Consider the following 26,918-nt stretch of genomic DNA (forward strand, 5'->3'; position numbering starts at 1 on the left):
TGAAATCCGGAGAACGAGCAGGCCATGCAATAGGACCTCCACGACCAATCCATTTATTTGCAAAGTGTTGATTGAAAAATTGCCTAGCTACTCGGCTAAAATGCGGCGGAGCCTCATTATGCATAAACCGCATACCGCATTTTAAATCAACACTTTGCAAATAAATGGATTGGTCGTGGAGGTCCTATTGTACGGCCTGCTCGTTCTCCGGATTTGAATCCATTAGTATATATACATTTAGATATTTCGAGCATGGTTTGTGACTATAATACTACTATACTTTGAATATTTTGGACGATTTTTTTTCGGTATATTTAAAGCACAAATTCTCACAGTTGATATATTTAATTTAATTTCATTTATTTCTTATACACGGGACGAAATCTCTTTAATGCAGAACAGAAAATATAATGCAGCGTACATACCTGATTAATCAATTATAGATATATATATATTAGACTATATAAACTTGGATACAGGTCCACAAAATCCAAGAATTAATTTTCTGCCCCAAGAAGAACCGAAGAAAAGGAACAAATCTCATGAAAAGATTCGGATTTCCTGGATACGTTGTGAGAGCTGCACGCAAATATAATCCCGCATGCGTTGGACGTGAGTCAGCCTCTTATTTGCTTGATGAATGATTTAGCCTCGATCTGTCTCTCTCTTTTCATCGATATCTCGCGCCCCTGCTCGCTAACGAGGGCGAGAAAGCGAACTTCCCGCAAACGAGAAACGAAGACAGAAGAGAGGGTGGAAATCGTGGTCCATCGTGGCGATTCGAGTAACGGAGGGTGGTTAGAGAGAGAGAGAGAGAGAGAGAGAGAGAGAGAGATCGTTCGCGGAAAGGAACGTGGGAGACGCGGAGCAGAGGAAAGAAAGTGTAGCTGGCGCTAACTAAGGGCGTCGGCTAATCAATATCATCAGAGAATGGCCGCTGACCTCCAGCCGACCAGTGGACCTTCCATTCTTCCTCGATACTTATGCCAACTTCCACGCGAGATCACCACGAGAGTCGATCTTTGTTTCTTCTCTTCGATTTTCGTCTCGCGATTTCTCGAGAATTTGCATCGATATTAAAACTATTCAATCAAATATCACCAGTTCGTAAATTTTCGTGGATATTTTCTGCATTTTTAGAGATCTCCAAATATAAAATATAGAATATTATTAAACATAAAATATAAATAGTACTTCTCGTTATTTTTATCCTCTTGCATAATTTATTTTAATATCAGAGCAAATAGGGACAGGCATACCAATACTCTTTCCTTGGATTTTAATTTCTCTGAATACAGAAATCTTGTATTTTTGTTTGTCGATAATACTGCTTAATTAGCACAGCGAACACGCGCGTAGATTAGAGCCGGCGGAATAATTAACAGGCGCAGTCTGAAGATAATTATTCAGGATCGGTCGATGCATGATCGTGAGCTATCTTTATTTAGTAATTAATAGTACTGGTAATGATGCCGGATAATTGGACGCTCCTTTTCCTTCTGAGACTCTTTCATTGGAGAAATGAAAGTATCGAACGTTGCGCATTCCCTTCTAAATAATATATTATATTAATCATGGGCCGCGTCTGGAGTTGCGCAATAATTGATCGCCTCTGGTAATTACGACGGGCTCGGCCCGCGAATCGGAGAGATTCCGATCACTCGCGATGCATCCACGAAGCACAAATGCATATAAAGATATTCTTGCGAATATCACGTTGGTATTTTAATCTACTGCATGACAGATATCGTTAGACTGGCAGAAATCGGTTTCAATCGAACACTAGTGCACGAAAATATTCGGTATCTCGGTAAAAAGATATGAAATACTGTTATATTTATCTGGAATACAGGGAAAGGTTAAATCATTTCAATTCAACTCGTGAACACTAAAGATTTGGATAACTTTGAATATTTCCGTTCGATCGAAGACTTTTTATCAAGGGTGTATAGGTGACTCAAGCTTCAGCTTCAGGTTCAATCTAACTCTATAATTGCATATATTTTGAACCTAATCAACAGTAATATTCGAATGTTTTCGAAAACTTTCTGCCACAGATACAAGTATGTATTTAATTGATATTTTTAATCTTTCTTACTTATTTATCTCATGTTTGATATCGTAACAAAATAACAAATATACCACAACGATGTGCGAAAACGAATTCGAAATGTCAAACGAAAATCATTTAACAGACGCGTCGCTGAGAATTTCGAAAATTGCAGAAAATTCGATACACCTCGTAGAGAAAGTGGTTGGCCAGGAGCTGAGAACGTTGTACGGCCAGACAAATAGTAATTAGACACTGCAGGCTGGAACAATATCCAGAGGCCGGCATTGTTCCCAGAAATTAAGGGAAACGAGGGAAAGCCGGGAAAACTGGCAGAAATAGGGGATTCGGAGGGTTGCTAATTACGCGGACTCGTGAAGGGGAGAGAAGCCATTTTCTGCGTAGGCACAAAGACCCCCAGCGTTATATTAATACAGAAAGAAAGGGACGGGGAATTTGTTTCGGCAACTACTTTTGCAATTTGATCCTGATGCTCGATAGCGTTACTCGTTTCTAGGAATAATTCCCGAGTCCTTCTTCTTGTTGTTCTCTCCGATTGACAAACGCGTAAATCATCGTTCATCTCGTTACTCGTGCCAGGAATTAGATGATCACGTTTACCAATATCGAAGAGGAATAAATGAATCGCAACATTTTGTAGTGTACTATGAACAGGCGGCACTAACACTTTGTATATTATATATTACACGAACTGAAGATTCGAATTATATATATTTGTATTATATATTATATATTACAGGAGGTTTTATTTAATATCTGAGTGCTCGTTCTGTCCAATTGACAGAAACATCAACTTGTTACATGTATCAAGGATTGGGTATCAATACGAAAAGAGATAAGGACAATTAAACATGAAAAAGATAATTTTTAACATTATACAATATGTTGTATGTTTACCAAGAACTAGATATAATAATTAGATTTATTAAAATATGAAAAGATGATTTTAATACTCTGTTGGTCAGTGTATTTTTCTGCTCGTTGTTCAGCAAATCAATGTTCGATTTTTGTTCGATTTTACAGGTAAAGTTTGGATAGGTGATAACGAGGTCGCGTGGCGGACCGAACAGTCTTTTAAGAGGACCTCACCCCTAAATCCTTCCACCACCACGACTACCACGACAACGACAGGTGGTGGAGCACTGGCACACCCCCACCTGTCACCACCTATTGCTGCCCCCGTAACCACTCCCGATCATAGAAGTCCCAGCAGCCTCCACGTGAAACTCGGGATCTCTCCTGGTGAGTCAAAATTTCTATACATTTCTCGTCAATTCTTTCGCACGCGAAAAATACCATAGAGTGCAGATCGATAATATAGTTGAAATAACTATCAATGTAACCTTAGTTTGAACTAAAATACATGAAAGGAGAAGAAAAGGGTGACAAATAATTCGTCTTTCTTGTAATAATTATCAATGTAACATTGGTTTAAACTAAAATACTTGGAAGGAGAAGAAAAGGGTGACAAATAATTCGTCAAACGTCTGTCTTGAAATACAGTTGAAATATAAAACTATCAATGTAACTTTAGTTTATACTAAAATACTTGGAAAAAGAAGAGGGTGACAAATAATTCGTCAAACAGACGTCTTTCTTGAAATATAAAACTATCAATGTAACTTTAGTTTAAACTAAAATACTTGGAAAGAGAAGAAGAGGGTGACAAATAATTCGTCAAACGGAGGTCTTTCTTGAAATATAAAACTATCAATGTAACTTTAGTTTAAACTAAAATACTTGGAAAGAGAAGAAGAGGGTGACAAATAATTCGTCAAACGGAGGTCTTTCTTGAAATATAAAACTATCAATGTAACTTTAGTTTAAACTAAAATACTTGGAAAGAGAAGAAGAGGGTGACAAATAATTCGTCAAACGGAGGTCTTTCTTGAATTATAGTTGAAATAACTATCAATTTAAATAACTATTAAACTAAAATACTTGGAAAGAGGAAAGAAAGGGTGACAAACAAACCATCGTCAAATCTCGTCAAATGGAGATCTTTTTTGAAAAGCTAGTCAGCTAAAACTGAACGAACGTGAAAATTGTGACGATATTTGGGTAGGAATATTTGACAGTTGGGATCCAGCAGAAGGCAGCTAAGTGCTGGGCAAAACGATCGAGCAAATCCGTAATAACTTATGCTTGCAAATACGCGATAAGATCGAGCGGGTGGCGGATCGAGAAAGAGAATCGCTCCGGACGGAGAACGGTGGCAGCACTCCGAAAAACCGGAGGGTCAGCGGCTTAAAGCGGCCTTAAAGCGGGTCTCTTTAAATAATGCAATAAGCTTGATGTCATTTGCCGGACAATGGTGGTGGGGCAGTTCCTTTTAGGGAAGATGGTCCATCGAAATTGCCCCTCGCAGGTGCTCGCTTCCGACCCTCGGCCAAGCGGCTTCCGCCAATCACGATGCCTCGATTCGCGATGCTCGTCCCGTTTTCACTCGCGCCGATAATTGCCAGCGATAACCATTATTGTCTTCATGCGGCGTTACTTCGGTTTCGCAATTTATTCAACTGCTTGTTTTCGAACTTTTTGCGAAAGTGGGCAATTCGTTCGGCCGAATTTCAATCTCGCGTACATTCTTCTTTCAAGGGGAATCGAAAACGTACGAATGTCTGTGAGAATTGCTCATATACTCTGGAAATGATACCTTCGGTATGTTAAAATTTCAATGGAAATAACAATTGTCTTATATTTACATATAAGATCCGATAGACTGGATGATTATTTCAACGAGATTTTTAGAGTTTCTTTATGCGTGATAACTTTAGTTATTTATATTTAAAGAAATCATCTTTATTTCTTCTTACTTGCGATCGAAACGCGTCAGGTGTTTATAAAAATAAAATCCGGACAGTGAACCCGTTTTATTTCCCATTTATAACTTATATCAAATTCTGTATATTTATTTTAAATTGGCATACTATTATGGAATACGTACGCTGAAGTTCAACAATATTAGTACGAGAGAGACAATATTGTACAAAATGAAAATTATTACAGATGTAATAATTAAGAAACTACACACGTATATTAATCACAATTAAAACCACGATAGAAGGATGTGGTAAAATTGCCGGACGAAGAATAGTGGAATAATCTCGCGTTTAATTAAAAGTTAATTTACGCTGAAATAGAAGAGGGCAATAAGAAGGAATGGAATAATCTAACGTAAGTGAGACCGGCCGGAGGCGTTGCGCTGGAAGTGCGGCATCGCCGCTATCGATCCGAACCGGAAGCCGGCCCAACAATGTGAAGGAAGGCGGATTCGCTCCGTTGGAACGGTGGATCCTTTCGTTTGCTTAAATAAACATTGCTCGAACAATAGCGCGCGGTGGCCCACTGGATCGGGGGGAGGCCTGTTTCGCCGTGGATAGCCGCCGCGAGCAGCAGCGAGCACCAGAGGAAGGAACCACGGCCGATTCCTCTTCCTCTTTTCCCGTGGAAAAGAGAGGAAGCCCGCGATGTTTAATGCATCGTTCAACATTTCCATGTCAAACATCGCTTTGACTCGCGGAATTTAAAGCCGTCTGGTGGCCGGTTGCACGAATACACACACACACACACACACGGACGAGCACGGAGAGGACCAGAGAGGAGAGGGAAGGGGAGGAGATTGCGTGTGTATGTGTGTGTGTGTGTGTGTGTGTGTGTGTGTGTGTGTGTGTGTGTGTGTGTGTGTGTGTGTGTGTGTGCGAGCTGATGGGAAAAACCGGCCATCTTTATTTACCGTGGAGCCGCCGCTGGACAAGGTGCGCCGAGGCTCGATAAGACCGCCGATCGATAAGGGTCGAAAGTTGAAAGCGCGGCTGTAACGCGAGATAACCTAACGTCCTCCTTCGATTAGCTCGCGAGGGTGTTTTTAGATCGAGGGGTGGGGGATGGGGGGGGGGAGCGTGTATTTAGACGAAGTGACGTCTCGCGTCTCTTGTACACTGCACGGACAAATTGCCGTGTCTTGTAATGTCGTGTTTCTTCATCTTTCATGAAAGAGCAATTCTACAATCTAATGTGTATTGCCCTAGATTCTTGGTAATTTTCTACTTTGTATCGAAGTATGTGTGTATTGTTTTCCACCCTTTTCACGAATGGGAATAATTCTTTTATTTCTTTAGTAAGATTGATAAATACAAAGTCTTCGTTAATAAATTTCTGATTATTTTCGTGTATTAAATTTGATACTGCGGTCGCCATTAGGAAACATGACGATTTGAAAGAGTGAAATTATTTGATTTTCAAGTATCGATATTCAAGTATCAAGTATCGATATTCTTCCCTTTTTATCTGAATGACGGTGTAGGCGAAGGACGATGTATAGTAAAAGCGGTATTTCGATCGTAGTCTCAGCTTTAAGAGCGGACACAGGGCGAAGAGACGCGGTCCTAGTCTATTTGCCTCGCAAAGCTATCCCGCCTAGCTGCCAAGTGTGTTTATTCGGTATATCAATAAGGACGAAGTGGACGAAGTTCCCCAAGGGTTTCGTCCTCTCTCGCTGCTCGCCTTTTCGCCGGACAGGCTTGATAACATTATGTTTCTTGCGCCGACATATGCACTGGCCGGTTTTTGAAGAATGAGGGACAGAACCCTAAAACGATTGTAGCGAACCTAACCCACCGGTGGACACATGTCGAAACGATGATCTTTCCGTCTCTGAAAGCTCTATGAACTCCCCCCTGGACGGACCTGTGCCGAAACTATAAATCATTGGTATAATTAAAAAAAAGGAGTCGAGGGGTTCGTAACTCGACCCCAAAATTCGAAAAAGGAACATTGCTTGCGATTCGACGCCGAGAATTTTATAAATGTCCGTACGAAACGTTGGATGTTAACACTGTAGTGTAGAATTTTCACCAAATTACATTTATCGTAATTGTTAAAACGTCCAATAAGTAATATTTTCATTGTAATTTTTTGTGAATATTTAAAACAATTAAACTACACACATACACTAGACAATTAGAAAGTATAATTATATTTATAAATTAGAAGAAAATATACGAAATTCGCGAGTATTTAAAGAATATTTCATTCGTCAGAACGATTATTGATACTAAATTTTCAATTGAACAACTTTTAATCGGACGACTGAAGCTGTCCAAAATTGCCCGATTAACTGGTTGTTTAAAAATCGCTCGCAGATGAATTGCGGACAAATGCCTCTTAAGAAGTAATCTTCGAAGTCAGTGAACTGTGTAACGTTCTGTCTGCTAGTGTGTAAATTACACTGTCCGGTTACGGAACGATCTTTTCTTGCTGTTCTCGGATGTATCTGTCCCTCGGGACTATCATTCTTCTCCCTGGGATCACCCTCTACCTTCCAAGGTATTTAAATTCCGTTTATTCGGCCAACCCTGGTTGAATTATTTCGCGCGTCAATTTATCTCTCGGTTCTTTATTTTATCAAAGTCCAACAGCGTCCCGCAATTCATATTTTTACGAATGTAATTAGAAAAAGAATGTTACCTTGCTCGCTAAATGTCGACGAGTGAAATATATTTTTTACGTATTTTGTTCAAATTTCATATTTCCTAAGACAAACATCTCCTGTAATGTATGAACGATATATAAAATTTCACGCTGTTCCGCGCGAAAATTAAAAGTTGAATTTTAAAGTTTCGAAGCTCGGCTGACTCAAGTAATATTATCATCGTGCCCCTCGCTCGCGAGTTCGCTGGCAACGTCCCGTTCGCGGGTTTAATTGAATTTTCGTGCTCGTTCGAGAGTCGCGCGGATTGGACAGCGAAGGCGAGAGCTTTCAGCGCAGTTCGAAACAATTCGACCGGTCATAAAACTTGCGTGGAAACTTCGCTCCAACTATAAATCCGGCTTCCTAACTGCGTGACGATAAATCACGCGACTTACGCGAGAGAAAGAGAATGAGAAAGGGGTGAGAACGTTAGCCCGGCGGAAACTGCGAAACTCGACGCGTAGATCTTTCCCCTTCGATTCACGTCTCGTACGAAATTCCTACGTAGAGGATCGATCCCCTTCTTTCGCCCTCCTTTTCCCATTATAATTTCATTTTCAATATTAAATATAAAATTAATGTTTAATAAAATTTTCATTCTATTTGGTTGCTTTAATATATTTATATTTACTATTAATTTTTATATTATATTAATATATATGTATATATGTTTAAATAGCTTATATATATAGAGAGCATAATATTGAAAATATTAGTGAAATTAACAATTTTTTTATATCGAAAATATAATGTTTTAAATAAACTGTATATTTAGAAATAAGGATATTCATATCTAATTATAAAGTTAGAAGCTTCAATTTTTTATTTCGGGTTAAGTTTTGGATTTTTAATCAATAATTTTATTAACAATAAAAATGCCTCTTTCGTTTGTTTCTGAAATCGGTGCCAGCAGCGCGCAGAGGATATTCGTGCGCCGGGAACGCGCGGACAGTTAAATCAGAATTCAATTTGAACGACGTTCGAGCTGGGAGATCCCCATGGAAGATACGAAATATTCATGGCGAGAATACTTTATCCGTTGTTATTCTTAGGCTGCGGCCGCACGGCCTTCCATAAATACATTCCGCCCCGCGATCTCCGTTCGCGTCGTTTCGTCGCTGGACGATCTAAATTTCGCTGTTAAAAAAGAGTCCAGATCCACTCTGTGACCGTCAAACTGTGGACGTGTTTAACCATTCGTAAGAAATTTCATACGCGTCACGAGAGAATGTTTCTAAGATGCCAGTATCACGTTTTTCAGAACCACGTTTAACTTGAAACGAATTTGTAATCTCAATGAGACGATAAAGGAGTGTATAAATCTTCAAGTAACGATACAAATTATATGAAATGGTTCAGTTATTGTTGATCATCGGTTTTTATTCTCACAACTATGTCAAAATTGCTGATAAAAAAAAAAAAATCGATATCATAAAGTTAAAAACGTGTTTCCATTCATTTTTATTTCCAAATTACAATCAAACGTTCTATCTCGATCTATGTTATGTTTCGCTGATCACTGTAAATCGTCGCGGTTAATTCCTAATTTTCCGAGGCGAGTAGCGATAAGAGTAACGAGGCGCGCGAGTAATTCCTTATCAACGACTGAGATAATCGATGTAATATATTCGAGAGTCGACGTAAGCCGAGCTGCGAAGTATTTTCCCCGGTTCTTCACGAAAGTTTCTATCCACCTCGCTCGCGCGAGGTGACGCGACGTGCGAGCAACCTGATCGATTTGCCGCCAAATGTCGCCGTGTTTTACACGCGGCAATAATGGTCGAAATCTATGTAGCCAATATTTCACGGGGTGGGGAGGGAGAGGGCGGTCACCCTTTATTCGCCTTGTACGCGTCCCTCGCGCCGTCGTATATGAAACGTTCGCGTACACCAGCGACGCGTAGCCTCGGTTATTGGCTCGCATATGGCCGCTGCTCGATATTTCAAACTGCACGGTAAAATGGAGATACGAACGGCCCCGTGACACGTCCCCGAGAAAATTCTCGAGAAGTTCCGTGAAACACATCTTGGAAGATTAAGTACATAGGTCATGAGCTCTCAGGATCGGATATTGAAAATTGTTTAATATTTCAAGATGTATCAAGTGTATCGAAGGCTTCAAAATTTTTTTATGTTAGCATGATCTTAATTTCGTATTTTTCGTAATTATTATCAACGCATTTTAATTATGTATATATTGTTATAGTTAAATGGCGTTATTTAATTTAATAACACCATGATCCAGGTAGTATCATTAATTATAATTATTTTTTTTTTTGCTTAACAGTTGTATACTTAGTTAGAGTTTCTGTTTATTCACAGTTATTACATTTAAATAGTATTACAATTGAAGAAGAAATTTAACTCATTTTCTCTCACGAAGATGTTCCAATTATTCAATAAATTACAAAAATTATAACGATTCACGATTAAGAATCTTATATTTATCAATATATTCAGAACTCAATTATTGTAGTACAAACTCAAATTTGCATCGTGTAAATATCTTTTGTTATTGAAACCACCAATCTGTGGAACAGTTTAGTTATTACTTCTAATAATTTAAATAGCAATGCTACTATTATATAGTTATTATTATATATTATTAAATATAGATACTATTATATAGTTATTATTATATATTATTAAATATAGATACTATTACATAGTATCATATACTTTTATATACTATTATATAGTTATTATTATATATTATTAAATATATACACTGTTATATACTATTATATAGTTATATAGTTATTATCCTATATTCCAATAACGTGTATACACGTTCTCCGAGAGATCGTTTATTAATGTTTAATGAGAGGTCCAGTAACCTGTTTAATCGTTTACGCGAAAGTGCAGACAATGGGAACGACCGCGTGTACTTGAGAAAAGGGAAACGAGGACGTTAACAGACGACAGATCGATGCGTTTTCGAGGAGGAGTAACGCGAGTTTTGTCGTAACCTAATTAACTCGTTTAATTGAACCACCGATGAAAGAGGCGCGCATTACTCGAACATTGTTGGAAACCGCTATCGTTTACAGCCCCTCCGTGCCAATTTGCGGCGAGCAGCTGCTACTCGCGCCACGGATCCACGCGACCGCCTCGAGCTCTCGGCCGCAACGACGTCTTTCAGTTTATTAAAGCGAGTCGTCAATTACCGGCCGTGCATCTCATTTCTCGATCTCGAGCGATCGGTGCGCGGGATACGCGAACAAGACGCTGATGATTTAGCGTGCTATCGTGCTCGGTACTCGGATCTTATGGTCATGAAGAAACTGGTGATTCCTCGAAGGTGGAATTTGTCAATCATCAACTCGACAGGAAAGAAATTCGTGATCAAGATCTCGGAACAATTTTTATTTTTGTATGTTCAATATTTGTCGTAGATGGTAACACTTTAAATTGCACGCGTGTTCTGTATAATTTTATTAAGGTTAAGATACTGTTTAGGATTTTTAATATGGTATAGATCGTGGGACTTTCGAGCGGTATACAATAAAAATTTTCATACCTTACAATTAATCCAATAAACGATTTCAATGATTGATTGTAATTTATATTGAAAATAATTCAATGGACTGAAAATTGGGAAATGTTGCAGAATTGTTCGATAAATTTGGAATTTATTAGTTGGAAAAGTCTGATGAATCAAGGAAAAATACTCTGTTACACTTCAATTAAATACATCAAGATAGTCCAGAGAAGCTTGAGTCTCAATCGTTTTGGAAATCTCGAAGGTCGCGACAAAATTTTACGGTGATGGCACAATGATTATTCATCGTGTTACAGACTTTTCGATTGTTTCACGCAATATCACTGGCACAAAACATCAAAGAAAATCCAGAGAATCCGAGTTATCGCAAATACATATATTTACAGCGGTACACTATTACAAATATCTATCGACATCTAAACGAAATCGTAAATGTCACAAAATGATATTGTTTATGATAAAAACCGCGCGAACCCAAACTAATTAAAAAGACAGCCAAGACGATCAAGACTTTCGACGTTTCAAAGATTTATCAAGACTCTCAACAGTTTCAAGCTTTGAATCATCAGTTCGAAGCGTTTTTTTTTTTTTTATCGAACCCAGTCGTGGCACCGAAAAAAACAAACGATCGCGATTGCCCCAAAAATTTATAATAACGCGCGATTCGCCGTAATTAATCGATTACGTTGGGACGTGCGGCGTTTCGCGTTGGCTCGCGGGGCAGGCCGGCGAGACTTTTTTTTCAGATCATAATTTTAGATAGGCCTCTCGCCGTTCCCGCTGCTGACGCAAATGGCGGCGTGTAGGCAAATTGAGGTGAGATTGGAGGTCAACGCGATCCATCGGCCGCCGCTCTCCGCCGCTCGTTCTACCGGGCGATACAAAAGCAATTTGCAACTCTGCTTCCCTTTATCTCGATTCTTTGACGAGAAAGAATCTCCGCGGCAAGGGAAGAATTAAGGAGAAAAGAAAAAAAAATATTATCAAATTTTTCTACTTAACATATATCTCTTAACCGTCGAACGAATGATTTTAATTTGAACAACGCGCCGAGTGGATATGACGTTCAGAATCTTATTACATTTAGAAATACCTAAGTTTTTATTCTCTTAAAAGTAATAATTATTAGAGAAGAGAGCGACACGATTTTCATATTTATAAGAGAAATTGTTTCAGAGCAAATGATCATGTTGCAAGAATAATGAGTAGACGAAAGAACGATACATGATATTGTTGCACGTGCATGCCAAAGTTTTCTTTCGTCCTTCTTGTATTATTATCACGGGTGAATTCATTATTGTTAGAAAAGACGAACACAGTTCGCCAGGTGAACGTTGAGAGGATGTTGTCCCACGGCGATTTTACGATAGAATTTTTACATCCGAATCAACTTACAATTACCGTGGCAAAACGAAAGTCGCAATAGAGGAAATGATAGCGAGAGATTGCTCGTCCCGTCGGTGCTAGAGAATGCATGGATGCAGATTAGTGAGGAGACAAGAAACACGCGTCCATCGGCGTCGAACCGCTATTAACATCGTGATCACCGAGGCCTCTATTAATAGCGAACGCAGGGAAAAAGGCCTGGCGGAGGATCGATTATTTTCTTGCCTCGGTTAACGTTAGTTCACCGGGATGCCTCGCTGACGCATTGCACGCGTGATGACTCTATTTCGTCGAGATCGCGCCTTTTTACGCTCCCTCGAAATTACCCGAATCTCCGAGGAAACTTTCAAACTCAGAGGAAACTGAGACAAACGGAGAGAGAGAGAGAGAGAGAGAGAGAGAGAAAATTTCGCAAAGGTAGCAAACCAGGATATTACGCGGGTTGAAGAAATGTGATTGCAACGTCGTTTGTCAATAGTCTGCGGATGTTTGTGCAAACATATATATCTTTGTGAATGAAATTTGAAGAAAATGGAAGCTAGATAAAGATTGAAACGTGCAGTACCATTTCGTAGAATGCTGCGATGCCTCTTAACCCATTATTCAGGACTTTTATGATTCCTAGTAGGGGAACTTTTTAGTCTTTTAGTCAGTTGATGAAATATGAAATAACGTTAACATCCTATCGACGATGGTTGTTATAATCGAATCCAAAGAGCAAGCTACTGATATAAGAATAATTAGGAGACTTAGCGAAATAAATTGGAATATGAAAGTTAATTAAATTAATCAGCTCGATGTAGTCAATTAGTAGTTGTTTACAATTTTATAAAAAGGAATAGCTTCCGCGACTAACCATGTGAATATTATTTCTGTGCTAAGTGAATGAATATTAAACTTAATCATAATTGGCCCCCAATGCTTAATGGACGACCAATATATAGGAGTTGTCAGGCAACTTCAAAATTATCGTGGATTCTGTCAATCTGACTGCAACGTTTGGCCACACCGATCTGTCAGATCAACAGAGAAATTATCTCAACGTACGAGACGTATTCGTCATTCTATCCAGCCTCTGTGCACCAGCGCGTCGAGCGAGTTTGCTCGCATGCAAAGGGAGCAGAGAACGGGGTACGGTAAAAAGGAGCAAGCGGATCTTGGAAGCGGTTGTGCCCCAGCTTCCTGCGACGCAGCGGATGCGCGTGAATACGTAACGACCCGAACCTCGCTCGCCTCTCACGCGCGTTTCCTTCGCGAGTCTGACAGCCTCTGTCCAAAGAGAAGCCGTGGAGGATAAACCGAGCTACTAATTAAACCGCGAACACCGCTAGAGCAGCCTCTCGGACTCTTTTCTAGACGCGAGTTCGAAGCACGCCGGTCTGATTCCTATCGGGCCCGAGATCGATCGTGGCTCGATTCAACGGGATCCCGGGGGCCCTCGGGCTGGCCTCTGCCAAATCGAGTAACGCAATTTCGATCGGGCCCGCGGACGGCGTTAATATTAATGATGGTACCCGAGCCACTCGTATTCCGGGATTCGTTTTCTTTCGACGCGGCCATTTGATTTATGGTGACGTGGTTTTGCAACCGGTGTCTCGTCGCTCAGTCGAAAAAACACCACTACCGTTTGCTCGCCAAGATTTATCGATATGGCGGGATTATTTCCTCCGGAGCTAAAAAGCGGAGCAAGAGACGAGACGCGTCGAGCTGGTACATTGAGAAAATTCTTTATTAAACGTCCGGATTGAATTTTCTTGGGAGCGGAGTCGTTCTCAACTTCACTGAATAATGTTCAGTTGTGGGGATGTTGTGTCATTCTTCGTCTGGATAGTCTTCAAGTGGTTTTAGGAAATCTTGAGGAGAACTGTCTGGCCTGTTCTTCCATGTTGACGTTAAGCTGCTCGCCTCGATTGCAGTCTGTACGATTTTGTGATTGCTAGTTTTGACTTGCTACGTTTGTGGTCATTTTATGTACTTATGAATGACATTTAAAGAAGGCTCGAAAACTACCAAGTTACTACCAAACAACCTGTATCGAATATCCATCCTTTTGCTGTTAAAACTGTCAGTCGATGGAACAATTTAATCACTATATACGAAAGTAAACTGTTCTACCAATTTAGAAGGTTTTGATTAAAAGATACTTTCATACAGTAGTCATTTTTCATGAGAAAAAAAAAAAAAATGCTCGTTGTGATAAATACATACATTTGGATAGAAAATGCACAATCTAGTTACTGCTGATACTTGCATTATTTCGTCCGATCCTTGTAAACGCATCGTGTAACGTATATCGTACGAACGATATCGTGTCGCGAGATATCTCGCCCGGTGGTTGCTTCGCAGCCACGGTTTAACCATCGACGATACATTAGCGAGATACTTGAGCCGTGTTATGTACGTTGCCAGGAAAGTAACGAAGCTGTGCTTATTTCGAGCGTGTTGCTTATTTTTGGAATTCGATCTTTGGATTTCTCATTTTCCACGGCGGGAAGGGACGAAGGAAGGAATCACCCGGTACGTGAATCGGCGCGAAAGCACCGCGTAATACCAAGGGATCACGGTGGACCGGCTAACGTGATTATTATAAAGTCAATACGTTGCTAACTCATCAGCCGGCTCCGCCCTCTAACAGCCCGGTAATATGCACCGGCCAAGAAGTCAGTTACGCTCTATCAGTACGTTTTCTCTCTCTCTCTCTCTCTCTCTCTTGATCTGACCCTTTTCTCTCTCTCTCTCTCTTCCATCGTACACACACGTCTCCTCGTTTCGTTGCTCTTATCTTTCTTCGTTGCTCCGACGACGTTGCAGCGTCGCTCGGTCTCGCTTCATCGAGATGGAAACGCGAGGCGTGCGTCTACCTACGTGAAATAGGCACGTAAGTACCTACCTACGCGTGTAACCTACCGTACGTATAACTTACCTTTGCTCTTCCACTCTCTTCTGCCCTTCTCTCTTTCGTTTTTTCCCCTCCGTCCTTCTACTTTCCTCTTGTTCTCTCGCTCTCTTCCCCATCGTCCGCGTTTGCACGTGCAATACACGCTCCGGCGGTACAGCACGACGTATCTGGCGGATCTCGAACGAGCCGCACGAAATCGCTGCCTGCAATTACCCCCGAGAAATATATTACTTAAGGATTGCGCTCGCTAAGAACGCAGACGATAAGGATGCTTCCACGTCCGGCGATCACGGTCCCCCGCGTGAACTCGGACTCTACGGTCTTCGGCTCCTCTTCCTCGCCGCGAATTCGCTGTCTCTGCGTGGCGGATCGGTTTAACGGCGCTTCGATTTCCCGTGGATCTTCTGCTTTCGGTTTTGTCCGTGTCCTCTGTATCTCTCGGTAGTTGGTTCGGATTATAGATATCTAGATATCTAGATATTTAGACATTTAGATTTCTGCGAGAGAGCGAAGTTTCGTTTGACTAAACGTTGACAATTGGTATCGCGTGCAGATAACTAAAATAATTTTCGTTGAATTTATGTCGTCGTTTTATCGACAGATTTTATCGCAGGGAACGTAGACTCGAGATTAAATTTATTCCGCGCCTAGAGTGTCGTATGGATAATCTGAGATGCTTAAAATAATATCAGGAATTGAAAAACTCGTATTTTAATATATATTTTAAAATCGTACTACAATAGGATGAATATATTCTCAGTTTGTTTCGTGTACTCCCCGTTCGGTATTAAATTCATGGTCTTGTTGGTCGAATTAAATCACGTTGGGAAATTTATGTATATACATTCGAATATCAAGAGCTTCTTTTGGCAATCTTGTGTGAAATTTTAATTGTTCAGCAGCAGGCGTTTAAACTTGTTATTATAATTTTAAAATTTATAAATTTTTTAAGATTATTATTATTACACTTATTTCTCGTAATTTTCTAAATTTATTAATTTAGCCAAACAGTTCAATTTTTATTCAACAATTTCATTAATTCGATTGTTAAATATTCCGAAAAATTCAACAAAAGTATCAATCCTCTTTATTATTATTTGTAACAAATCAAATTTCTTTAATTTTAGATTAACAAAGTATCGTCCAACAACATGTAAAGATCACCGGAATAGTCTCCATTACATTTCAATCTGATTGCTCAATCTTATAATATTTAATTTCCATTCGTGTTCGAGTGTTGTCGTTGACAAACTTTATCAGGCGAAACACAGAATCGACATTAAATTAAATAACTTTTGCGCCCAGTCACATTAGATTATCTACCATCCAATCGATAAATTAAATAACTTTTGCGCCAAGGCACATTAGATTATCTACCATCCGATCGATATTACCCGATCTGCTATCCAATACGATCTACTCGTCGTATCAACTTGATTGTAAAACTTCGAATCGCCCGATCACATCATCGATTCGCTCGCAGTGTTTCACGAAACGTACAATCGATATCCAAATGTTACTCGTAATCGATTAATAAATAAAAGAGAGGAGAGGATGGGAAATCGGTCTCGTCTTTGATCTAAATTTAGTATCTCGTTCGTCCGTCGATGCTCGGCGAATAGCTCGATCTATGAAAACGATCGATGGTTATCGAGGCGAGGCCACCGCTCGGTGATAAATGCATGCGGTACGTCGTGCAGCCGATAACGTAATACGCGAAAAGGGGGAAAAAAAAGTAAAAGAGGCGAGAGGTGCTCGAGTGTCTGTTACACGCCTTACGGACAGCAAGGAACGCGTTATTACAGCGGCTGGAGGCGCGAGGAGGGTGCTAGCGACTTTTTTTCTGCCGCAAACGCGAAGTTCAAGGTCCGTCATGGGTTGGATCGTTTCATTCATTCGCGGTGGAAAGCGAGCGTGTGTGTCTTGCCCGATCACGTCGCAGCAGCTCGCGCGTCCGGGCGCTTTACTCGCTTCGTGCATGTTACACGCGTTTAGCTGCAATTTTTCTTTTCTTTTATTCGACTCGTACTTGCGTAATTGTTTCTGATTCACTTTGAGTTTGCTGGTCCGTTTGCAGGATATTTGGAGTATCTGCTTTCATTCGTTTCGAGTTAATTTATTTATATTATTATGCAATAGTTAGCATTTTTGTATTTATGTAAAACATAAATAGGGAGTAGTGTTTGAAGTTATCCGAATATTTTTGTATCTGACCTTATTCATTGTTCTCGATTGATGCTAATTTATCATGCAGAGGGAATGATATAGCAAATATAAAACTGTTGGTTCTTGATTTTAAAACATGTTGTAAAACATATTACAAATATAATTTTAAAACATATTACAAACATGTAATGTTAACATGTTATAAAACATATTACAAATATAATTTTAAAACATATTACAAACATGTAAATGGATCAAAAATCAAGAATCGTTCACAGTTCTCTCATCTCTTTTCCTTCCTTTAAGTTAAAAATTCCACAACCTATTTGTAGTCGAAGTGATCAAAATTCAAATCGTGATTCAGAATCCTAGAAATTTTACGACAGAAGATCCAGTAAAATCTGTAAAAAATTCGAAATATCGTAACTTTTCGAAAAAAAGTCAAGCACTCAAGCAGCCGTTAAACAGCGAACGTCGCGAGAGAAACTTTGACGAAGTGTTCGCACGTAGGAAGCGCGCGGCCGGACAGGTTTTCACGGTTAATTTCGCGAACACACCGCGACGACGATCGAGGCCCTCCGCGTGCTCAAGATGCGCGTGAACAACATCTTCTCACATATATTTCCTACATATGTATGTATCATCTCCGACGTACGTACATTTATATACAGGGTGTTTCGTAACATGCGGGACCCACTTCGGGAGCTGATTGTACGCCTAAAAATAATGAAAAGAAGTCATATAAATGTATGTCCTGTCTGTCTTCGTTTATGAGATATAATGAATTTTCTGTTTTAATTACTTTTACAAAAGATGCTCGAAATGACCACCTTGCATTTGAGGACAAGCCTGCACGCGTCTTGTCATTCATCTGGTTACTCTCTCTATCATTCCTCGGTGTTTCTCGAATTTCTCGGAAGCGTTGCTCTATTCTATTTCGTAGTATTTCAGCATTTTCAATCGATGTTGCGTATACAATAGATTTTAAACGTCCCCACAAATGAAAATCTAATGGATTGAAATCCGAAGAACGAGCAGGCCATGCAATAGGACCTCCACGACCAATCCATTTATTTGCAAAGTGTCGATTGGCATAAACCGCATGACGAAGTCTAATATCGACTGGAACTTCCTCTCATATTTCGTGTAAACGCGTGCTCAAAAAATCAACGTACTTTGTGCCTGTTAGTTTCCCATCAAGAAAGAAAGGTCCAATTAAAGATTTATCAATTATTCCTGCCCATAACTAAAATGTTGATGTCTTGAAAGCACAATAACATGTGGGTTTTCTTCATCCCAATTATGATTATTATGAAAATTGAATGTACCATCCCTGGTAAAACTAGCTTCATCACTATTGCGGTCTATGGAAAGAGAGGCCGGACAGAGAGTTTGCTCTGTTTATAAAATTCATTATATCTCGTAAACGAAGACAGATATTTATATGGATAGGACATATATTTATATGACTTTTTTCATTATTTTTAGGCGTACAATCAGTTCCCGAAAGTTACGAAATATATATATATATATACACACACACACATACACGCAAACCACTCGACGGTGAAAGTCCATGGTGGCCAAACGGAGTGAAAGATGAAATTGAACGAACGGCGTGTCGGCGTGGTGGTGTATCGAGGCGTGTGTGCAGGCCGTGCTGTGCAGGGTCAGAGGTTAAGCGGCGTGATTGAGTCTTGCTTACAAGGAGCCGCCCTTCGTTGCTGCTCTCGGTTCCTACCTTCTTCTTCATGGGGAAGGAAACCATAATGCAATTTAAGCCATAATGCTTGACTTTAAATTGAAAAGATTGCCCGGGGGATGCGAGGGAGCTCCGGCTATCGCAGCGGCCACGGAGGCGGCGGTGCTGATTCCGTGCTGCGGTTCCAGCTTCAGGAGTATGGGGTTCCAACGGGAGGGGAGGGGAAGCTGCGTTGGACACGCGCGAGTTTGGAAAACGCTGCGTGATGCGATCTTGACGAGATTTCGGATAGACAAGCGATACCTCGACTGACGATTATAACGAGATATATTTTATATTTTTATATTGGTAATACACTGGTCACAAAAATTAGGGGATTCCAACATGAATATGAAACGATCAAAAAAAAAAGAGGAGCATTTGATTTCTTTTCATTAAACATGAACAACTATCTTTGACTTGTCGTTTGCTTTTCTCATGTTCTTGTTTAATAGAAAAAGTTTGTCAATGTTTCGTGAGCAGTATAGTTTTGGCTTTGATTGGTTTTCTATGTTCGATTTTTGTTCGAATTGTGTTTGTCATTGTTGGACTCGACTTTGACAAGAGAAAGAAATGTTTCACACACGTTCGACAATTCAACTTCGCGAGGTTTCTGGTTCATATTGGAACTTGTCTTCGCGAGTCACGTTGCATTGATTCGCGCAGGAAAAGGGAGAAAAGAAGAAAATAAAATTTCTTACATGTAACGAATACCAAGTCTACGCCTAGCTTGATCTTTGTACCTCTCGTAACCGCGTGGTACCTACCCTCGAGAAGGTAGACGACGCCGATTAGCGTGAATCGCTACCTTCGCGCGGGATGTACACGTTGCTCGGACGCAACGGCAGATGGTCGACTTCAGTTTACGAATTTTTCGAGATCGCCAGCGGATAATCTCAGTTACTTTCCTCAGCTCGATTATTCCACGATGAATTCCTCGCTCGGATATATACAAAACGCGAACGATCACAGGGAAGACGAAGGAGAATGGTTGATTATTCTCGATGAAATTGCAACATCGACAGGTGTCGACAGAGAGAAAGAAAGAGAGAGAGAGAGAGAGAGAGAGAGAGAGTGAGAGAAAGAGAGGAATTCCCTGAGTGGAAGTTTCGGAGATCTAATAATTTTCAAGCACGAAGTTGAAGTTGTTCCCTCGATTGGCAAACTTCGCCACGAGGTTTCCGTTGACCAATGGCCATCTGTCGGGTCGTCGCTGTACTGGTTTCTACCCTTCTTCCTCCTCTTCCCTCGGCCTCGCCACGCTCCAGCTTACTTTTCCAATCAATAACCGATTGAACAACCCCCTCTCAACCCCCGCTCTGTCAGCCACTCGCATTCCTACGAGCAAACGGTCAAACAATCCTCGCGTTCAGAGAGTCGAACATGTTGTTCTCCGCTAGTCCCTTTGCGGTTCTCCAGCAACGAATGGATAATTGCGCGAGGAACCGTGATCGACGGTAGTTGATGGAAGTCTAAGTTAAAGGTGTTTCGGAAGGAAAGAGGCTGAGGAGTTTTAATAAGGAAAAGATCGATAGAGAAGGGTATAGTAATTACAATCGTCGATGATTGAATTCCTGTCGAGCGAGCGAGATGGTGGGTACTTATTTCCTACGTGGAATGACATAACGCAGTGGGTCGTTGAATTTGTTGAATTTATAGACACGAGAAGGAAACGTAGAATTCTGTTTGAGAGAATCAACTTGAGCTTGGAGGTTTCTCTTTTAGTTTGGCGACGTAAGGATTACTTGTACCACGCAATGTTCTTCTTTCGTAATTTTGATTGGAAACTCGTGAGCCATTCGCGTATTTTCATCCGAATTTTTAGAAACACACCGTTTTGAATGTGATGAATGAAAGATCGCGAACTTTTCTAATCATTCCGGTGAAAATATACAATCGTGGAGGAATAAAACATTGTTGAATGACCAACCCGGACAATATTATGCATACAATGTATGCAAATACTGACAATAAGCTAGCAACAGTCCACATAAAAGTGGACTGTGAATAGTTAGTCATAGTTAGGCAAGATCCAATAGTTGGTCATCTATGCTCCTTCCCCTTCCACTTGACGATGATAATTCAATATATATAAGGACATTCGCTCACTCTTAAAATATTCTAAATCATTATAGAGACATTCAATATCGCTAACTCTTAAAACATTCTAAATCATTATAGAGACATTCAATATCGCTCTCTCTTAAAACATTCTAAATCATTATAGAGACATTTAATATCGCTAACTCTTAAAACATTCTAAATCATTATAGAGACATTTAATATCGCTAACTCTTAAAACATTCTAAATCATTATAGAGACATTTAATATCGCTAACTCTTAAAACATTCTAAATCATTATAGAGACATTTAATATCGCTAACTCAAAAAACATTCTAAATCATTCTATATCGTTAAGAGCATTAGACATTCATCATATTCTAAGACATTCTAAATCATTGTATATCATCCTATTTCATACATGACCACGACTGCAAGGGAATAAAATCTTTTAAATTGTAAGCGTGTCGACTCCATTACACGGAATCCAACAACATTCGAGAAAGAATTTTTCTAAAATTTGAAAAATTGCAAATTTCCCCAATAACCCTAATATTCTTCCCCGTTAATCTCAATGATATACACATAGAAAAGTATTTCAAAAGTATTACAAAAAAATAAAATCAGCATGCAGCTACGAGTTTCTCTAATAATACGCAGAGTACTGAATAACAATTAATACCAAACCCACGGGAAATAGTTACGAGATCAAGTACCAAAATCCTGCCAAATCATTCCAGTAGACGTGCATCCGATAATTTCCAATTTCCATGGAAATCTTTAAAATTTCCTGTCCGGCGAGACTCGGACGGGAAACATAATTAAACTTTGAATTTTCGAACAGAAGGGATCTGTCGATTGTAGATCCATCTTCTCTCTCTCTCTCTCTCTCTCTCTCTCTCTCTCTCTCTTTTTTAAAGGTCGAGAACGTCGAAGCACACAGGGTGGGTTCGGCGGAGGCGAGATGATAAATCAGATAGGTGGCAGCAGCTGGTGCTCGGGAAATTGCCTGGCCATTGTGTCGGGACGTGTTATTTTGGAAAATCATCTCTCGACTCTTTGCCTGCTAATTTCGGTGAGCCTTGTGCCCGAAATTACTACCTACTTCCTGGGTTGCGGACCTGCCGGTGGCCGGCAACCCTCGGCCAGGGCATATGGAATGCGGTTGTGGACAGCCTATCGGGTTTCTTCTTTTTCTTCTTCTCGAAAAGGAGAGAGTTTCGCTGGTTAATTGCGACCTGGCTTCTCTTCTGCTTTCCATCTTCCGGAAATTATTTTCTCCCGTAATAGTTTCAATATCTCGATGCCTCGATGCTTGATATTCACTGTGTTATACTTTAATTGTTTTAAATATTTCCACGTTGATTTATTTTGGAACACTGCCTCTCTTCGTAATGAACATTGACAGAAAAATGAAATTAAATTGACGGTCTCAATGGAAAGGTGGACTACTATAATTCAGAAATGCGTGATTTTATTTTGCACGTTACACGCTCCGTCTAATAAATATCAACAACGAGATCAAATTAAATTACAACTTCCCAGGTTAGTTTCGTAAACCGTAACAGCAATTGAAACAATTAATAATTTCATAGTGTTTCTTCTAAAATAGTGTGAAACAGTCAGTCGTAAATTTATTTACAAAAGGGCTGTACATATGACTTCCAGCGATGTCGTCGGTTTCGTGTCAAAAGGTAACATTTCCAAAAATCCAGAGAAACTTTCTACGAGATCAAAGATCTCGCCGCCACTGAATGTTAAGGATTCTAGCGAACATCCGACAGATCTCGCGGGTCTGCTTTCCCATTCACAGGTCTTCCTTGCATTCGCCAAGTGCATAGATATGTAAATTCGTTTTTTTGCCGGTTGAATGGGTGGACGGAACTGTGGAAAAATTTTCGGAGAAAGATTTCCGAAACGTGGGCCTGACGGTAATAAGAGTCTTAGAAGGATGTCCCCTTGCATTAGCATGTCGAAAGGATGTGCCGATCTCGGTTGGAAGATGGAAATCAGGCTTTGCCTGGTTCCTTTCCTCAGGTAGCTTTATGAACTCATTAAGACGCGCCTTTGTGGTCGTGTGCTTTTTAGCAGCTAATGGACTGACGTTGTTACTTCGGAGATATTCCCAAGGAAATATTCTCGAGTGGTAGTAATTTCGTTTCATCGTCGAAATTTCGGGGAACTGTCGTGTCGAACTGTTGTCGTTGTGTTTTTTCGTGAATCTGCGTTACGGTGGCGATGTTACGTTTGCACGTTTATGATGTTTTTCTCGGTTTTCATGGAAAGTACGGACGTGACCCTTGCGTCATAATAAGGGTATAAACCAGTTGGGTACGAGTGGGTGAAAATCTGCCCTCTGACCCTGCTAACTTCTGGCCAGAATGCTGCTGTGCACACAGTGACGCAGTTCACTGCATCCCTAGGCTGGCCTGATCCCTCTCGATACGGGACAATGAGAGAGAATCCCAGTAGTAAATAGTAGTAATGTATAAAATTCGTATAATCGTACCTGCATGAAAATATTCTCGCAATTTCATCCGGTTGTAGTGCAAAGTTTCGTATTATATCTTCTTTTTTTTTTTACACTCAGTCACAGAAATCTCAGTATATTGTCAAATGTTGAACATTTCAAACCGAAAATCGAATTGCTCTTAAAACAATTGACAATGCTTGTTACATTTAAAAGGATGTATAATTAAATTAACTGTATCCAAGGTAATTTAGATTTCCAGTAATACATCAGCATTTTAATTTTTTAATAGATTTGTGTAATACAGTTTCTTAGTAAAGAGACATAAAAAATATTACTTTAACTAATAAACAAATTCATGCTTGTAAAATACTTGTGTCTCTTTAAATGACAAAAATTTCGTAAAATATAAATGATAAAACTTTCGTAAAATATAATAATATATAATAAATATAATGAAGATAAAACTTTCATAAAATTCGTTTCTTAAATAATGAAATGCCATATTTTAAAATACTCTATATGTAAATACTGGAGATTTGTAAATATATTCGCTGTTTACATGACTGTGTGTACTCTTGACTGACTCTTTTATCGCTTTATCTTTTATAAACCAACCAAAATTGACAAACTGTTAAAAAAATAAAATTCACGTCGCGGATAATTCGTGCGAGAAGAAATGAACTCTTGCTTTCCTCCCCGGTGCGTCTACACCGAAACGAAATCAACATATTCGATCGCGTCGAACGAGGCTCACCCACGCCAGAATCCCCCGAATTTCACGGCAGAGCAGAGAAAATCGTCTGTTCTCGAGGAAATCAACGTTAGCCACGCGACCGTTTCAGTTTCCAACAATCTGCCAGCTTCCCGCCCGGAAATTTGTCCCAGTCTGGCCATTATCGTAGCTGGAATTAAAGCCAATAATTCACCGACGCAGGGGGTAGTAGTTGAACATGCGAAATGAACGAATGGAAGCACCAAGTGTCCGCTGTTCCACATTTTCGAGTGTGTCCATTCTTCCCCTCTCTCTCTCTCTCTCTCTCTCGTCGGGCCGAACCGAGAGTACACACACGCGCACACGCGTGCCGGTCTAACAATAATGGCCACTGACCAACGGCCATCCCTGAATATTCGAAAGCCGAATCGATGATTCAATCCGACAATGGACCGTTCGTTCGGACAATACTTTGGTCAAATGTACTATCGACGGCAAACGGGAGGGGGCGGGGGAGAGGTGGTTGCAAAATAGGGGCGGAATGGACCCCTTACGTCCGCTCTGTGTGCCTCTGTCCACGCTGAAAGCGTGGGTGGCTGAACGAAACGCGGCCTTTCATTTCCCTCTCGTATTTTCTTTCGAGAATGCGCTCGCTCCGCTTCGATTCCTCGATGTTTCTCTCTCTTTCTCTGGAAATTTGCTCGATTCTGAGTCTGGATCGATCCTGGCGGAGAGGGAAGGAGAGAGAGAGAGAGAGAGAGAGAGAGAGAGAGGCTACGAATGATATATGTCGCGTGACCGGATGGGAATTCGGAGCGAGAGATGCGGGCCGTTTTCCTGCTCCGGTGCCTCTTCCAGGTTCGGTTACGCCTTTGTAATTGTCAGTTCTCTTTCCTGGAGATGATTTTACGTTTCAAAGGCTAGGCAAAGTACTCGTAATTTCATCGTCATTCTCGTTGCTTTCGGTTTACCAAGATAAAGTACTCGTTATAACATTATGATAACGTATACTTGTAATATTATATATTACGATAATAAAGTGGAACTAATTTTTTTAGTAGCATTCAGTCCGGCCACTTTCCTCGAATTTTGTTTGAACTTGTTCGTTTTTTGTTTGAGCTTCTTCGTCCCGTCGTTTAAGAACAAGTGAAATATCACGTTAATAGTACAGACAAGGGGGGAAGACTGGTAATGAGGTGCTTGATTGTTTGATTAGAACCCCACCGAAGCGCAGACGTTGGCCCATTTCGTCGGCCGGCAATAATTAAGCCAATGGGTTAATTAACCGAATTAGATAATGTGCAGATCGATCCGGGTGTAAAAATAATTACGCGCCGACGTTGGCCGGCCGTACTTTTTCCTACAGAACGCGTGTATTTATATCGGCGAGCCGTGGGAAGGCCAATTCCATCGCAATTGCTCAATCAACATTTACAATAACGATCGTCAATGGCGAGCAGCTGGGATGAAAGTAGATTGAAGCAACGCGTTGCCAGTGAAACGGCCTCTCTCCTACATTTTCACTGTATTTAACCCTAGAACGACGTTACGGGGTCACAGTGGGGGGAGCACTCGTAGAGTAATATTATAGTAACTTCAATTCCATTGACAGGAAGTTGAAAAATTATCACATTTTGTCCACTGGAACACGAATAATTCATAATTTTCAATGTTTCACGTTTGATAAAATTGATTTCAATGTAATTTAATTGCATGCTTTGTTAAAATATCATATACTTCCGTCTATTTGTTCAATTTGATTGAAATGATTAATACAGTCTCTCTTCATTTTGTTGTTTAATTCTGCTATATTTATATGCCTTAACGCGAAGTTGATAATATGTAAATTAAGATCATTGGTACGGAATGAGTTGTTGAGAAGAAAAATTAATACCTGATTGCGTTGTTCCAATTATAAAAACATGAATTATTTAGTGACATTTGAAGAAATTTTAAAAGACTTGAACGTTCTATATAGTGATTCAAAAAAATTATGTGGAAAATAATAATGAATTTGAGGTTATAGTGCGGTCATATATTGCAGTCACAGGTGATCAAGTATAAATCGTAATTAGATTTTAATTTTATTAATCGTCTGGTAACTCACATGGGATGGAGAAGCTTAAGAAAAGAATTTTGCAAGTTAACAATGCTTATATGTAACATATTAGTCCGATAAATGACGTCATTCTAACGTTCGTTGAAACTATAAATTCTAAGGTCCATCTACTCTCGAAATCTTCCCTGAAATCCTTGGCCCCGCGAAGATTTACAAGCAGATAATCATTTGGAAATGTAAATTTTCACGAGACATGGAAAGCCCATTTCGAATTTTCGTAAGTATGCGAAGGGAAAAAAAGGAGAATTTACAGAACGAAGCCTGCCGTTGACGCCAAGGACTGGGCCAACTACTTTTTGCTTTTTTTTTTTTTT

At 40.0% G+C, this 26,918-nt stretch overlaps 1 protein-coding gene across 8 annotated transcripts in view; it reads left to right on the forward strand.

The window, feature by feature from the left end:
- Window positions 1-26,918, forward strand: part of LOC122530218 (POU domain, class 2, transcription factor 2-like) — an 81,083-nt gene that overhangs the window by 2,387 nt on the left and 51,778 nt on the right. For all 8 annotated transcript variants that reach the window (XM_043656989.1, XM_043656986.1, XM_043656987.1 and 5 more), the window contains exon 2: window positions 3,095-3,313. In XM_043656989.1, the coding sequence (XP_043512924.1) occupies window positions 3,095-3,313 (219 nt within the window). The remainder of the gene's footprint in view (window positions 1-3,094; window positions 3,314-26,918) is intronic.

The sequence above is a fragment of the Frieseomelitta varia genome, unplaced genomic scaffold (assembly GCF_011392965.1).
Source record: "Frieseomelitta varia isolate USP_RPSP 00005682 unplaced genomic scaffold, Fvar_1.2 scaffold_332, whole genome shotgun sequence".
Lineage (NCBI taxonomy): Eukaryota > Metazoa > Arthropoda > Insecta > Hymenoptera > Apidae > Frieseomelitta > Frieseomelitta varia.